General features: G+C 42.2%; 2 protein-coding genes across 2 annotated transcripts in view; both read right to left on the bottom strand.

The window, feature by feature from the left end:
• Positions 1-637: 637 nt before the first annotated feature.
• LOC120061113 (citrate synthase, mitochondrial-like) lies at positions 638-13,435 on the bottom strand. The gene is made up of 11 exons (XM_039010666.1): positions 13,286-13,435; positions 10,854-10,901; positions 10,426-10,533; positions 9,041-9,106; positions 8,518-8,649; positions 7,861-8,049; positions 7,028-7,230; positions 5,051-5,180; positions 4,723-4,824; positions 4,264-4,473; positions 638-4,020 (listed from the first exon to the last, which is right to left on the bottom strand). Exons 1-11 carry the CDS (start codon positions 13,340-13,342, stop codon positions 3,847-3,849), a joined length of 1,419 nt encoding a protein of 472 aa, XP_038866594.1. The 5' UTR covers positions 13,343-13,435; the 3' UTR covers positions 638-3,846.
• A 1,474-nt stretch (positions 13,436-14,909) lies between these two features.
• Positions 14,910-16,321, bottom strand: part of LOC120061231 (inactive dipeptidyl peptidase 10) — a 47,385-nt gene continuing 45,973 nt past the window's right edge. Inside the window, exons 22-23 of the mRNA XM_039010878.1 lie at positions 15,279-15,351; positions 14,910-15,133 (exon numbers count right to left, since the gene is read on the bottom strand). Of these exons, the coding sequence (XP_038866806.1) occupies positions 14,910-15,133; positions 15,279-15,351 (297 nt within the window). The remainder of the gene's footprint in view (positions 15,134-15,278; positions 15,352-16,321) is intronic.

Here is a 16,321-nt window from a genome sequence, read left to right as displayed (position 1 = left end):
GTTAAAATACCTATTTTCCTATTATTACTAGGATTACAAATCTCCCATAAACCACCATATCCATGACACTCATATCACAAAATAAGAAAAACAATTACTTGCATATTGCATGATACTTTACCTAACCAGAACAATATCAATTGATTGTTGAGGACATAAAGTTGACTAAACCTTGTTAATCATTCAGCTATCTAGCCTTGTATATGGAAACAGGTTTGGCCTGGTGCAGAGCCTCATGACTACAATTGGGCCTTATGCAACAGCGGTTAAGACTAATTGGTTGTTTCAGTGTGTGTAACATTATCCTCTGGCTGGTCTCATGACTGCAGTTCTTCACAGAGCCAGAAACAACAGGCAGAGCTGAGACTTGCTGAGCAAATTTGACACGGCCCTTATGGTAAACTGGCTGACTGTGTGTACTTTTACATGCACAGTATATTCCTTAATTTCAACACCAAGAAATCCCAGACTATCAAAATCCTATCATGTACAGTCATCCAGGACATTGAGACAGGAGGCCGATCTGCCAGGAATAGATTACTAGTGACTTTGGAATTTTCCATCTGTTATTGAATAAAGCTAGTCAATTTCCAACCTCTTTACACACCACAAGTAACAACAAACACATGACACCAAGTGTTATTAAAATCATTTATTGGTTTTCCATTTTTGTTCTAAGCTCCTTTCTCCCATTTGACCTATCCAGCCCCATCCCGCTATAGTTTCCCAAATGCATCCAACTTCAATGGCTCTTCCCTGGTTTCACATCTCCTACACCTGCTTTGATCAGAAACAACCAGATGTTCCACAAGACTAAGAAAAAAAACTGAAAAATGTGAAACCCAAGAGACAAAAGCAAGGCATATAAAATTGAAGTAAAAGTCAAACATTGATAATTTTGTTTTTCAAGTGAGCAGGGTCCCACTGATGCCACACAATGGAGTGTTGATAATCCTATATTAAAGCAGACAAGGAAAGCTGCTATGGGCCTCGGACCAACTGCTGCTATGGCCTGAGAGCAAGCTTGAATCAGTCAAAGCAAACATCCACTTGGCAGCAGAAGAAGCCCATACAAATGGGCAATAGATTTATTTACAAGACAGCCAGAGTACGTACATCTACTTCATTGTAAGAGTAACTTTCAAAACATGTCAAACTGAAATATGGTGATGAGTGAGGTTGGTTGGAAGTCACACAGCTGTATGACTGAGCAATATGGTTGCGTAGAGCGCATACATTCAAGCTATACATATATTTATAACTATATACACAAAGTATAAATAAAACTACAAATGATGTACCCACTATAGGATTATCCTCTCTATACATTACATGGTTATTCAGTCAACACCCAAAACCTCTAATAAAAAGGACAAAATCAAATAGGGCTTTTCCTATTTCTAAGAATAAGAGATTCCAAACTAGCAAGCGCTCATTTTGGAGTAGCAGCTCAAATCACTGAAGCACTCTGGGGCATAATTAACAACATACACCAAAATTAGACAGGACCACAACAGATAAAAATCCCTTCTTGGCTGCATACTTATGTTCAAGCACATACTAAAAGCAGAACGCCATGTCCTTCTCTCAATCCTTCAAATATATAAGTCTACGCCTTTGCAATCAGGCCTTTGGGTACTCCAGGCTACAACCAAAGGTCTTCGATCATATGCTCCTACCTACACATATCAATCCTACATTTCAAAAGATGCCCAGACAGAAAATGAAAGGAAAGAATGTAAAACAAGTTGAATGACAATGAAAAAAAAAAAAGTTATTTTGATCAGAGGTGTGTTCAAGGTTAAATCCATTGAAGTCAGGGAATCTGGTGAGACAAAAAGATTTAAAGGGGCAGTATATATATATTTTTTTACTAATTTGCATTCTTCCTTTGATATATTGAACATCTTCAATAGAAGTTAGATACTTTTACAAGGAAGAACCTTTTTCCTTTACTGGAGTGTAGCTACTGCTAGAGTATAGTCAGGGAGAAATTGCATAGAGAAACGTGGTGAGGGTTTCAGGCAACAACAAAAATATATTTCCCTGTTGGTTTAGATTTAGCAAGACTTTCCATACAATATTGAAGCTTCAGCAAACATCAGCAGGAAAATGTGACTCAAATTAGAAGTTACTTGCAACGTTACTAAGTTAGTAAAAATGTTTGATGTCAAACTACCACTCAAGTTAAATATAGATGTAAGACATACTCAAGTGAAATCTCAATTGATGACCATTTGTGATTACTCTAATTACCCACATAAAATTACATTTTTTATGTAGCCTGGAAATCAAACTGCTCAGAGTGAAACAATGGTAAAACAGAGCCATCAGTTTGGATTGTATACTACTTTTTAAGCCCCTTGACATCTTACATCAGTTGGTGCAGCCCAGTCCTCACAGGCACATGGGGGGGCTGATGAGATGCCAGCAGACTGCATTGGCCTACTGTACTGTAAGTGGCTTGAGTCTGAGGAACAGAGGTAGGTGGAAACTAATACCGAGGTGGGGCAGTCCAGGCCACATTACCAGAGGCATGGTGTTAGAGAACACTGGAAATAAATTGAAGTTGTAATTTCTAGGCAGGTGAAGTGTATACATGATTACCTACCTAACACAGTCTCACACTAAATCAGGGCCATGCACAGACCTTTCAGGGGGCAAGTGCCCCCCTCCCCCAAAAAACAACTCATAATTCACATTTTAAAATTCTGAACATACCAACTGCCTCTGTAGTGAACATTTGACAAAATCTGAACATAGACATACATTTTTGCAACAACACACTCGCTCATCACATATTGTAAGGAAGCTAGTTAGAGTGCCTCCTAAAGACATGATTGACATGGGGAAAAGAGGGTGAGCTGTCAGCAGATCATTGATTGACCTGTTAGTTATCTTCAATGCTCTTAAATTATAACGTAATATTAATTATCTTCTAACTCAAGATATATGGCTGGCTAGTGGCTTTTGTGGATATTTTTGTATATGGTGATTAGCTAGCGTCTAGACTGCCTGTGTTGCTGCCGACTGAGGAAGGGATGGAGTTGGGTCGGAGCGAGGGTCGTTGATGCAACCGTTCCGCTCCGTCTTTTTGCCTCTCTCTGCTGCACGTATCAGCCAACCAGACCAAATATTGATGATGTTAATCAAAATGCTATGCTGCTGCGGTAGTACTGTTGACATTTACACACACTCGACCGGTGGCCACATTTCAAGCCATGCATGTTTGGAGACCAGCATACGCAATCTCAGTACAGGGCAGTCTGGGATAAAGGTGCAACCTGGCACGCGCAAGCTCTATACAGGGCAGACCATCAGGGGCAACCAACGGACGGGGTGGGTGAACTTGACAACATCACACCGACTTGCGGGCAATGGGTTCAGAACAATAAAACTTCATACAAAAAATGATAACTATACCACAACCCAAAAGGGCACTTGGCGAGTGGGAGGGCCAAGGGACAGGAGCTGGGCATAGGTTGACTTCTATCTGTGCACGTGCCTGCGCTAAATCATGCAAATATTAAAAAGCCCTTTTTGGATTAATAAAAAAAAAAAAAATGTACTGTCTCTTTGAATCTCTTCCATGGGGATGGGGTGAGGTCAGCTTTAATTTGAAATACGCCATGCAAGTGACGCGACAAGTAGCCTTGTAGTTTTTTAAAAACTTTTCTAGGCTTTTTGAATGGTCTTCAACTGAGCAAAAATGTAGCGCAATGGTGGTTTTAATGAATTTGATGATATAATCTTGAAGCCCATTCAAAAGACCAGGGACATGAACACGGAAGTATGATGTAGGAACGCGCGTCACTTGCATACGGTATTTCCTCCCCCTCATCTTCTTCAGCCGGACTTATTGGCCCCCACCAGGGTCATGAGTCCGTCTGTGCTCATGGACTTGGGGCGCTCCAGAGGGAAGCCCAGGGCTCGGCTCCAGATAAGTTGGGCCAGCACACCCAGGGCTCGGGACACACCAAACAGCACAGTGTAGTAGTTCATCTCTGTCATCCCATAGTACTGTAGCGGAGAAGGAGAGAGGTCAGGGAGAGGTCAAATGTTTGTTGCAGAGGTCAGTAATGATTGAAAGGCTGAACTCACAGGTGCTGTGATGCTTTTGATTGAAACACACCTGGCTAACACTGACCAGTCAAAAAGCCCACTTACCAATTCAAGGTGGTCCAAAAAAAACTGATCTGTATTACATGACAATATCTGCAGTACAATAGGACATTGTTAAGGAGAACACCTCATCTCTCTTACCTGCAGCAACACTCCACTGTGGGCGTCGACATTGGGCCAGGGGTTCTTGGCCTTGCCCTGCTCCAGCAGTACTGGGGGCACAATCTTGTAGAGCTGGTGCACCAGTTTGAACATGGGGTCGTTGGGCAGGTGCTTGAAGGCAAACTCCTGCTGGCATTGGTACCTGGGGTCAGTCTTCCTCAGGACAGCATGCCCATAGCCTGGCACCACCTATGGGGGTGAGAGAGGGTGTGAGGGGTGATTAGCAAGGTTTACCCTTCTCTCCGGGTTAACTGGTTCTTAACGCAAGGGATGTTTGAAACCGAGAAGCACAACATGGGATTACTTCTTGCAAATACTTTATGGAACTGAAAACCACGCTACTGATGCCATATGGCCTCATAAGGCTGTTATGGTCACTGGTGGGTAAGGCAATATGTGTCATAGTAGTGAAGCCAGATGTTTTGAGCCATCTCTTACCCTGCCAGACTTGAGTGTGTTCCAGATGTAATCCCTCATCTTCTCATCAGACACCTCCCCTCCCATCTCCTTCTGCAGGGCCGTCAGCCACACCAGCACCTCCTACAGGGCACACAGAGAAACACATCAGAAACATACTCTAATAACCTCAACAAGGCTAAAACAGAAATACTATTATAACGCCACTCAGTGACTGCTGTTGTGCTTATGATGTTTATAAGGATCATGTCTATCCATCTATCCACTCATGACTCCAAGAGAGAGCAGGTCAGTGAGTCAAGAGGATGTAAATTCTAGTGGCACAGAGCAGAGGACAGGATTGACAGACCTGGTTGGCCAGTCCATGCAGAGGTCCAGCCAGCCCGTTCAGAGCAGCACTGAAGGAGAGGTAAGGGTCAGAGAGAGCACTGCCCACCAGGTGACTGGTGTGGGCACTGACGTTACCTCCCTCGTGGTCACTAAAACAGGAACCCCAGAGACAGTTGGTTACTATGTTATTCATCACAAAATTGGAATTGACAGTAAATTATTACTAACGTTTATACAGACCTATATTCAAATACAGATTTATCCAAGACACAATTTTTTATTGTGTAACAAAGAATTGTTGTCCTGTCAAGTGCAATATATGAACACTAGAGGGCAGAGAACATACATTTGAGGGTTTCACAATTCTCTATCCTTCAATGTCAGAATTTAATAGACAAAATGGCTGCCCCCCAAAGGTTAAATAAATCAATGACATAATGGTTAATAATAATAATATGAATACATGGGTTTTGTATAGCGCGTTTCAATGACCAGGGCCTGAAACTAACTTTTTGGTCCACCAACCACTGTGGCAGGTCTTTGTTGCCAAAAATGAGCATGCTTAGTAATGTTTCTAAAACAATCAAATGTATTACTAGTAAGAAGTGACCAGAGCCTTTTAACCAAAATCTATAAATAAATAAAAGATGTAAAAGCTCTGACTCCTCCCCCCCTACTAGCACTGACCTTGCTGAAAGCTACCTTATTGTGGAAAAATGTACTTACTATGAATCAGATATGTGGTTGTCCCACCCAGCTTTCTTAAGGTGATTGCACTAACTGTACGTCCCTCTGGATAAGAGTGTCTGCTAAAATGACTAAAATATACATTTAATAAGACAAAAATGTTAATCTGCCCCTTTAAGGGTGGAGGTTACCGTGGCAACTGGAGCCACTTGACGCTCTATCATAGTCCCAACACATGTATGCTTACGCACATCAGTGTTCTAGAATATTGGACCGTTGGCATTCATACCTTTCGAATTCTCAGCACAGCTCGAGTCATTTCTCCAACCGTCACATTGAAATTCGGTTTTTGTTATTATTATTCGTTTTTTTTATCCTCTTATGTTTGTTGTGTAGTAAATATATCTGTTTTGATTTTCATTGTCTTAATTACTTTTTCATGTGAAGCACATTGTGTAGCATTCCCTGTCTGAAATGTGCTGTATAAATGAAGCTTGATTTGAAATGAGGACGCGTACCGGAGACATGCTGGTTGGGAATTGTGGGGAGGTAAGCAGTCGGGCTGTGTCCCACCGCTGATGGTGGTCTCAGAGCCGCGTATCTACAGCACGTCACAATGGGGTGCTGGATTATCGCATCCTAGTGTCTGTGGACTATGATTTAAACTCGAGTTGTCTGTCACAGCGTGCCTCTGAGATAATCTGACTAGTAGCCGATGCGTCTTCGCTAGCAGTTGAAGCAAACAAACATTATTTAGTTCACAAGCGAGGTTGTTTTTCAATGTAAATAGCCGAGAAACACTCCCTTTAGTAGACTTTAGTAAATTAGACCAACTTTTATGCCTGTGAAAAGCTCTTCTAAAAATTCATCTTCAGTGCGCACAGCTTCCCAACCAGGCAGTGTTGCTGCGAAGTGGGATATACATAATAGGATTCGTAGTTCTTTGTGTGATTAGCTGCCAGCCATGAAACAAAAGGATAAACACTTTGAAAACAGCTAAATGAGCTCATACTTAACTTCTAACTCTATTTTACGTGAAACGCTTCACTGTGGAACCCTGAGCACACCACCCTCCAACATGGCTGGTGAAATAGACATCTTACCCGTCAATGCCAAAATCTACCCGCATTTGGTGGGTGTTCATTTTTGGCCCTGTCAATGGCCCAAATACACCTAGATGGTAATAATGGTTGAAATGTACATCCTTAAGACTGGTTTCCCAGACAGTTTCAACCTAGTCCTGAAAAGAATTACCTACTTAAAATGGAAATTCTTCAGCTTAATCTGAAACTGGCCCATAGTACAATACCTGTGGATGGTAAGGTAGAGCCTCATTAGTTCAGTGAACTCAGCAGAGTCGCTGTAGCCCAGCATGTTGGCGAAGTTAGCGGACCAGTCCAGGTTGGAGTCGATGGCGCCAATGCTGCTGCCCTCACGGTACAGGTTACGGTAGATCTTAGCAGCAACACACGGCAACTTGGCAATCAAGTCCATGGAGTCCTCATAGATGAACTGGAATAGAGTAGGGTAGGTAGTTTAATCAACAGTCAGTAGACTGTCTCCCACAGGATCTAACTGAACGACATGATAAATCCCACAATTACCCCTGCAAGTGTAGTTCATTTTCTGTTGACGTTTCGGTCTGTGAGCTTTTTCTAGACTGTCGAATTCTGGGGATGTAATTCCTTGCACCCCGCAAGAAATGGTGTTGATTTATTTTAGCCTATCTTATTCTAACCAGGAAGTCGAGGAAAATATGAATATGCTCTTTTTCAAGGGAGACCTGGTGTGCATGTTAACATTTACCATTAAAGAATGAACAGACACTTGAAAAGCACTTTAGTGAGGATGACTCATCCATCCAGCATCACCCTCTGCTTTAATGTATTTACCCACACCTGACTGTACTGCATTGTAGTGTAATGAATGCAAACCTGGGTTTTAAAATGGTATTTTACATTTTTCAAGTACTTTGATCGTCGGCTTTAGCCCGCCTGGAGGGCCAGATGTGCGAAGTTTACACCTTCGGGACTATTCTGTTATGCATTTTGCCAGGCAAGCTCAATCAAAACACAGATAAAGTATTTGAAAGATTTCAAATACTAGGTCTGTGAAGATTCTGTGTGTGTGTGTGTGACTCACCTCCCAGTACTTGGCCTTGTTGACGCCCTCAGAATAGGCCCGGGCAAAGCTGCTCTCGCTGTTCAGAGCTGTGATGGCAGCGCTGAACTGGGACATGGGGTGCAGGTTGGTGGGGAAGTTATCTAGCATGGTGACCACGTGGGAGGGGAGTGCTGCCCGCTTAGCCCATTCTTTGGACAACCAGCTCACCTGAAAAGATGGGATGCAAATAGGATTGGCGAGTTCAAATAGGGACAATAAAAATGCCACAAGTCAGAACGGAAATGTTCTTTAATCCCAAACACTATAAATCCCCGCCACTTGGCTACGGTTGTAGAACTTCAATGTGAGTCATCAGGAACAAAAAGTTAAACTCGATTGTTGCCATGCCTTCCTCATAAACCATAAAATAACTTGCTTGTAGTATGTAATAACATAGGAAATTCCTCTAGCTGAGACATATGAGGGTCAAATTAGACCTCGAGGTGGCTTCAAGACAGTGCTGCAGCAAACACTACTTCTGCTAGTTTTTCTGAATACACTTCTCAGTTTCATTACAAGGAAGCAAATTTTAAAAGGTTGATTGGTCATCTTTGTATATATATAATATATATTTTTACTTGAGCAGACAATCCTCCCATTCTAACCCTAGCTCATCCAGTGTTAGCCCCTTCTCACCTGTTCCTCTGTGGGGACCTGTCCTGTGACCAGCAGCCAAAAGAGGCCCTCAGGCAGTGGCTCCTGACCTCCTGGAGCCTTGGGCAACAGCTGCTGACACTCCGGAATGCTGTAGCCCCGGAAACGGATTCCCTAAAGAAAGGATCAGGACATACAATGAGTCATGCTTAATATAGTCATCATATATGGCAAATGAGCGTAGTCTAAAATGATGGCACAACAAACCACAACAAAGGGGCAGTAGTTACTGCAAATACAGCTTTATCAACAGAATTATTTGGAATATCTTAACATTCTAGGACTCTTAACTGCCACCAGCTGAGGTTACTGGAGGACCAGTGAGATAACACTTCCATTGACACCGATTTATTTTACAATTCAATGCATGTAATCAGAAGCAATTTAGATAAGTGCCTATATGGCTTATACACAAAGGTCAACGGTGCTCAGCGTCAACACTTCAATCATTCTGTGGGTGTTACTGTTTAATGGATTGTGTGTGTTGTGAGGACAGGAAACACACCTCATCAGGATCCAGCACTGAGGTCTCGTACACCAGACCCTTCATGCCCCTCATCCCTCCATAGACCTGTAAAACAACACACAAACACAAATTACATTCTGTACAGAAAGCTCAATTAAGGCTAGACTGATTTGCTTTTTGACCAGTCCAGAAATAGCACGTGTCTCTAAAATCAAATGTGTAAGGAATCAGATGAACCCTGACCCTAATCGTTCTGCATTCTTCAAAGCCATAATAAGGGTGAAGAGGTCATGTGATTGATAAACATGTCTGGATGACACAGGCAAAGCGGAGGTGTGTGTGACCCTGGAGTCAGCCTGCTGTGATAAATGGTGTGTGAGGCAAGAGCTGTGACTCAGCTATGACTGTGCTCAGCTGGCAGGGAACTGGCTTAGACATGTGACATCACCTCTAGTATGCTAAAAGGGAGATGGCTGAGGGGCAACATCAGACCCAATCTGGTGGAATTTAGAAAAAGGTTTTACCATGGTTTCTCTGATCTGTATGTGGTTTATTTCTACATCAAAAGCCTTTCTGATTCTCTTGTATGGTTTTACCAACATCAGGTTCTGAGTTACTGAATATGGGTGTCGTGGCTGAATCAGAATTAGTTAGGTAACATATATAAATAAGATGTTTTAGATATCTTTATGCTTGTCATTAGAATGTCTTCTTTTTGGACTATACTGTTGGCAGTTGCATTTTCCCTTCTCAGCTAGGGCTTAGTCACTTGGGGCCCAGAGAGGGGAGAGGTCAGGCTTGTCTTCATATGTCAATGTATCTGTTAAACCATGTGATGCTATGAAGAATATCAGAAGGGGAGGAGGAGGCTTGGAAAAGTGTCTGGAACCATTATACCACCTCTTCTGATGTTGAACTTATCTTTCATAGTATATGACCTAGAGGTTCACTCCCCTTAGTGAGCTTCTCCAGGAGTGGGGAGAAGAGGGGGTGTATTTGAGATGGGAGTATCTAGAATTGACAATTGATATATGCCATTGGATGAGGTAATGTTTTGGTACCAAGCACAAGATTGAAACCTCATCTTAGGAGACCAAACGGAACAATAATTTATAGCTAATGCTATCTAGCTATGGGATACTCCTCTTTCAAGTAAAAGGTTCTTTGTAATGTTCCTAAGATCTGTTATTCGTCATGCGAGTTCAAAGGGGTGTGTCTTGGCTATAAATGATACTAAGAATTGTTTTGTAAGGACTCTCAGAGAATTCATTTATAGACACTGAATTGATCTGAGAGTCAAAAAGGGCTATGGTGAAGCTCATATATAATTAAAGATGGACTTTATAATATAACTGACTTGTGTGTGGTTGGCTCTCATTATTGAGTAATACAGGAAATGACCACGACATGGGTTAGTTACTTACCATATCAACAGTGATCGATCCAATGTTGGTTTTTCCATACTGCTGTTTGAAGCTCTTGATCCTACTTTGTTCTTTTGGAATAAGCTCTGTTAGAACATCCTTTAGATTCTGCAAAAACACAGACATGTCTCACTAAAAGCTCAGTCAAAAATCACATCAATTCAAAAACAGCCTATATAAAAGACAACTACAGAGAACCTAGTGAACCTCTGTGTTAGTCAAACAAACATTAGATCCAAAACATTCACTTGAAAGACACTGGCTTATAAAGTTATCCGCATGGTACATAATGGCAGAGAGAACAGAGGGAAACCATCTCTTTTTGTCAACCCATATTAAAACAGATTAACATCATGCTTTACTAACAATGATGACAATAAAGGGCAAATTGATGAGTTCTCTTGAAGAGGTAGTCTGATAGTACTTACTGTTGAGGAGCTGGCATGTCTGGACGCCACAAGGATGCAGGTGGCATTCTGCAGAGGAAAATGCAAGTATCAGAAAACATCAGCCTGAGTGTATATAGTCAAAAACCAGAGTTGTCTGCTTTCCAATTTCCAAACTGTAATACCTGCATCTACTAAAACTAGGCCTAATTGAATCATTGAGCTGACAGTATCATAAAATCCTGATTGCTTGCTGCTCCTCAGTTAGCCTATATCCCGAGTGGCGCAGCGGTCTAAAGCACTGCATCGCAGTGCTGGAGGCGTCACTACAAACACCCTGGTTCGAATCCAGGCTGTATCACAACCGGAAGTGATTGGGAGTCCCATAGTGTGGCGCACAATTGGCCCAGCGTCGTCATTGTAGCTAAGAATTTGTTCTTAACTGACTTGCCTCGTTAAATACAAAAAATAAGGGTTCTCCAACTGTTGTCCCACAGGCAGAATTTGGGCCACAAGTGATTTTATTTGCCCCCCCCCCCCCCCCAAGTTCATATTTTTATTGTTGGACGTAAAAACACCTGCAAAACATCCAAGCAATTTTAATTTGGGAAATCTGTTACAAAGTATTCCCACGCATAATAGAGAGATATGTAATTATGTTCCGCCCCCCTGACCATCCGCTTGAGAACAAAAATAATAAATCGGCCCGCCACTGAATGTAGTTGATGAGCCCTGGCCTAGATATCCAACTCCAGAGCAGTGCCATTCCTGGATTATTGATAGGGCAATCAACATCATTACTGATTTAACATCAACTGTGGCTTTACGCAAAGACTTCAGCTACAATCCAACATCAACCATAGAAAAATCTAAAAGAGTGGAGTATCTGAGAAGGACTGCTCTGTATGCAAGCCATCTGACCCACTGTCTGTGCTGAAGGAAACAAGCAGGACCTGCCTTTTTAAATAGTAGCACAATCATGGATGACAGTCAGGAGGACAAGGAATCCTTGGCAGAGAACGCACAACAAGAGATTGGAGAAGGGATAAGAGGACCGTCTGGCAGAACTGAAATAGACAAGGTATTCAACAGGCTAGCCAACAAACCTTTACAAGACAACACTGACAAAGGAACTAGGAAGAAATGCAACCAAGTTTCTGAATGGGCAAGCACTGTCTTAAATCACTATACATATGTCTAATTACAACATCTAACATTTGAAGTGGTCTGCTTTAATGGATGATGTATTCCCTTGGATAGGCCTACTGGGAGGCATCCCGAAATATACTACAAATTCCCTCAAATGACAGTCCCTGAACATCAAATTCTAGCTGATATAATGGCGTAGGGTTCTGGTAAAACAAAGACATTTCACAGATTCCTAACTGCAATTTCGCAGATTCCTACTGTAATTTCCACCCTGTACAAAGTAGAGAGAAACAAAATCCTGAGGCATCATCTCTGTCTGACGAGTTGAAGGTGCACAGTCCAAAGAAGGTGGCACAAAGAAGATGATTATTGTGATGTGTCAGCTGTCTTGGCAATAGAAAGATCTGGGCAGGAGGCTAATTGATTAAGCAGTACTGTAGGTTACAATCTGACGCCTAACCAGGAAGGTAGCAGTGGCACCCAGGAATCAATACGGACCTCTGTGAAACAGACACAAGACAGAATTCTAATCAATGTGTGTTCTTAAGCGTGACACAGGCATAGACCTATTACATAATTGGATAGATAAATTAAAGGGACACTTCGGGATTTTGGCCATGAGGCCATTTATCTACTTCCCCAGAGTCGGATGAACTCGTGGAAACCATTTTTACCATTCTTGCTACATAGCTAGCAAGATGGAGAGACTTAGCAACAATACAACACCTGGAAATGAACAAACCTAGATAGTTGCTGTTGTGTTGGGTAATAGGTATGAATGGACATGTTAGCGCTGAAGGTCAAATGAGGGGAATAAGAAGATTTGGATGAGCATGTTAACTAGCCAGCCAATTAACTTGCCACTGCTGGCAGTAATAGTAGCTAGCTATAAGAAATATTACAGATTTTGGATTATTCAAGCATGCAGTTCAACTTAATTCCATGTGAGAGGATAGATAGCCAACTGTCAAACATGACCCTCCTCTGGCTATCTAATCGTAGCTAACTAGCATGTGCCATCTCCTGTGTCAACTGACTAGCTCGCAGTTAACCTTAACAAAAACTGACGAAACGCGCCAGTGCCAACACAAAAATCGTTAACAAGAAAGAGGACCATCGTTGCCAAGCACCAAAACTATGTAGCGATGTGTAGCCACTACTAGCGTACATAAATGTTCTTGAAAATAACCAACATTTTTCCTGGCAAAAATGTAACTGTTAGCTAGCTAACGTTAGTTGTAGTTGAATTGCGAGCAAACTACTATAGTTACAGCTAACACTGACGCGTCCACTCTACTTGGGATATGTTATTTGCCTCGACTTACCTTTGAATTAAGGAGTCTTGGCGCTAGCCTGCTGATACCTGTAGTCAGAAAGGACATGGTGTCTGTGGAGAAAATATAATTTATTGTATTTCTGAAAGTCGCTGGTTGAAGGTGCCCCTACAGAAAAAGCACTACTGAAGGTTGAAAATGGATTGGGGCCCGCATGTAGGCGTATCGTTGATTGGATGGTGGTTGTAGCGAAATGTAACCTGATTGGTCAGTTGAGACTCGTGTGTCTCTATCAATCGAAACGATTGGCTAAGGCAGACGGAAAACTGGGGTATGTTTAAGAACACGTTTCCGTTTCAGTCTGTCACACAATTTAAATTAATTTAGTCAGAGTAAAACCAAAGATTGTAGAGAAACTCTGTGGTAAAACTGTCATTCAAGTATGGTCAGGGGATGTTTCTGGACAGGACCATATAAACTCCAGGTGTAGATCTGAATGAATTGGATACATATCAGCAATATGGGGTAAATACACAGCCATATTCTTGCCAAATCTATGGGTTACGTCTGTTGGGGTCTAGGGAGAGTAGGGTAAAAGCACCTGGCACCAACGAGACAGTTTCAAGAAATTCTGTGTGACACAACAGACAGTTCACTATTTCAAACCTGGTACTTTGGCTGAGGCTCCACTTGTCCTCTCCAAAGCAGTCAGTGATGGGGAGCTTTTCCAGGAAACTCACTAAACAATATTGCAAACAAGGACTTGATTCTTTATTGTAAGGGTTTAGTCAAACAAAAAAAAGGAAACATTTCAAGTCGGGCATTCAATTGCAAACAGACTACATGCAGTGCACCATGGATGTTTCATGGCTTTGATTGGGAGGTGTTAAACATTTGCAGTACACAATACAATGAACAACAAAGTATACATGACTATCAAATTAAATAAAGAAAAACATAACTAACTTCTGAAATAGACGTCCAAGAAATGTGCTTTTATCAAGTTATATTTTGTTGGGTTTGTTCATTCTGATTGTATCCATCCAAAGTTACCAAATACAACATGGAACTGTTGAAAAGAATCATGCAAAAAGCATGGGAAATACAAAGTCTATAACATCTGCAAGATTGGATACATCTCAGAATTTGCATGGTGAATGAATAGGCTTGTAAACATATCATGTATTTGGCACATTTAGAGTGACAGTAGGCCCCTTCTGTATATGCATTACATAACAGCATAACAGGCTGATTTTAACTGTAATACATTGAACCAAATTAGGATCTGCAGGATAACAAAACATAAAAGAATGGTAAACCACTTTACTTCATGCAGCCATTACGACATGCATGTTTAGACTATTTTGTAAACAATATGTAGAATCAACATTAAGACCTGGCCACGGTCACTTCTTTGATAATGGATCAACACAATGTAAACAATCAGCGCAGACTCAATTCAAACAGCACAAACAAAATAAATGCTATATTCCCAAAGTTACTCATAAGTGGTACAGTAGGCTCGGCTTTGATCTCATATTCTTGGTCCATCGCCACTCCGGTGTTCTTGCTGTGGGAAGAGACTAGTGTCTAGTAGTAGTCTGACCTGGGGTAATGCATAGGAGAGTAGTCCTCACTTCTCAGTATGTCTCTTCAGTACCAGAGGTGGGAGTCCTTAGTTGTCCTCCTCATCCTCATCTTGCTCCTCTATGGAGGCCAGGAGGGGGTTGTGTTTCAGGCAGGTCTGGAGGTAGTGCACCAGGGTCTGTTGAAAATGCTGGATGCTACGCTGCTCTCTCAGGGTGTGGCCCTCGTCTGGGTACAGCTGCAAGGAGTAGTTGGCCTCTACCTTCACCAGACGGCTCAGGAGCTCCGCACTGTGCTGGAAGTGAACCCGTGCTGCATGCCCAAAGCCAAACAAACAAACACACGAGGCACAATAACACAAATGATCAAGTAAGCATTCAGGTATTCATCAGTAGAATTTAATATTTCTGAAAAAACATGGACAAATGTAGATGTTAAAAGCAAAGCAAAGTCTCACCGTCTGCAGTCCCATGTAGTAAGAGGAAGTTCTCATCTTTAAGCTTGTGAACATCTTCCAATACAGAGGCCATCTGAGGGGTCACAACAGAGACAGGAAGGACATTATAACATATAATAGATATCATAACAGAGGGCCGAACACACCCCCATTCACATCGACGGGGCTGTAGTGGAGAGAGTTTCAAGTTCCTTGGTGTCCACATCACCAACAAACTATCATGGTCCAAACACACCAAGAAAGTCGTGAAGAGGGCACGACAGCACCTTTTCCCCCTCAACAGATTGAAAAAGATTTGGCATGGGTTCCCAGATCCTTGAAAAATTCTACAGCTGCACCATCAAGAGCATCCTGACCGGTTGCATCACTGCCTGGTATGGCAACTGCTCGGCATCCGACCCTAAGACGCGACAGAGAGTAGTGCGTACTGCCCAGGACATCACTGGGGCCAAACGTCCTGCCATCTAGGACCTAAATACTAGGCGGTGTCAGAGGAAGGCCAAAAACATTGTCAAAGACTCCAGTCACCCAAGTCTTAGACTGGCAAGCGGGACTCAAGCTCCAAGTCTAGGTCTAAAAGGCTGCTTAACAGCTTCTACCCCCAAGCAATAAGACTGCTGAATGAGATAGGGTGCAGGCCAAGCAGCAGGTAGTTAGCCAGCCTGCCAGCTTAGTGGAGTCTATCACTAGCACAGTCAGTGTAGTCAGCTCAGTTATCCCCATTGTCTGTGCCTCAATCTAGGTTGGGCAAAACTAAACATGGCGGTGTTCGCTCAAGCAATCTCACTGGAATAAAGACCTCCTCCATTCCTGCCATTTATGAAAGAGATTGTGATATCTCACATCTCAAAATAGGGCTTCTTAATGTTAGATCCCTCACTTCCAAGGCAGTTACAGTCAATTAACTAATCACTGATCATAATCTCGATGTGATTGACCTGACTGAAACATGGCTTAAACCTGATGAATTTACTGTGTTAACATTTACATTTAAGTCATTTAGCAGACGCTCTTATCCAGAGCGACTTACATTTAACTAGGCA

This window comes from Salvelinus namaycush, chromosome 16 (assembly GCF_016432855.1).
Source record: "Salvelinus namaycush isolate Seneca chromosome 16, SaNama_1.0, whole genome shotgun sequence".
Taxonomy (NCBI): Eukaryota; Metazoa; Chordata; class Actinopteri; order Salmoniformes; family Salmonidae; genus Salvelinus; species Salvelinus namaycush.
The sequence above is the reverse complement of the archived record's forward strand: the minus strand, read 5'-3'. Positions and strand labels throughout refer to the sequence as shown.

Excerpts from the sequence above, each read along its gene's own strand:
- LOC120061113 (XM_039010666.1), bottom strand. The coding sequence starts at position 13,342 with ATGTCCTTTCTGACTACAGGTATCAGCAGGCTAGCGCCAAGACTCCTT. Across the intron at positions 10,534-10,853 it reads GACATGCCAGCTCCTCAACA|AATCTAAAGGATGTTCTAAC; the intron begins GTAAGTACTATC and ends GTGTTTTTGCAG. Across the intron at positions 8,050-8,517 it reads AGGTCCCCACAGAGGAACAG|GTGAGCTGGTTGTCCAAAGA; the intron begins GTGAGAAGGGGC and ends CCATCTTTTCAG.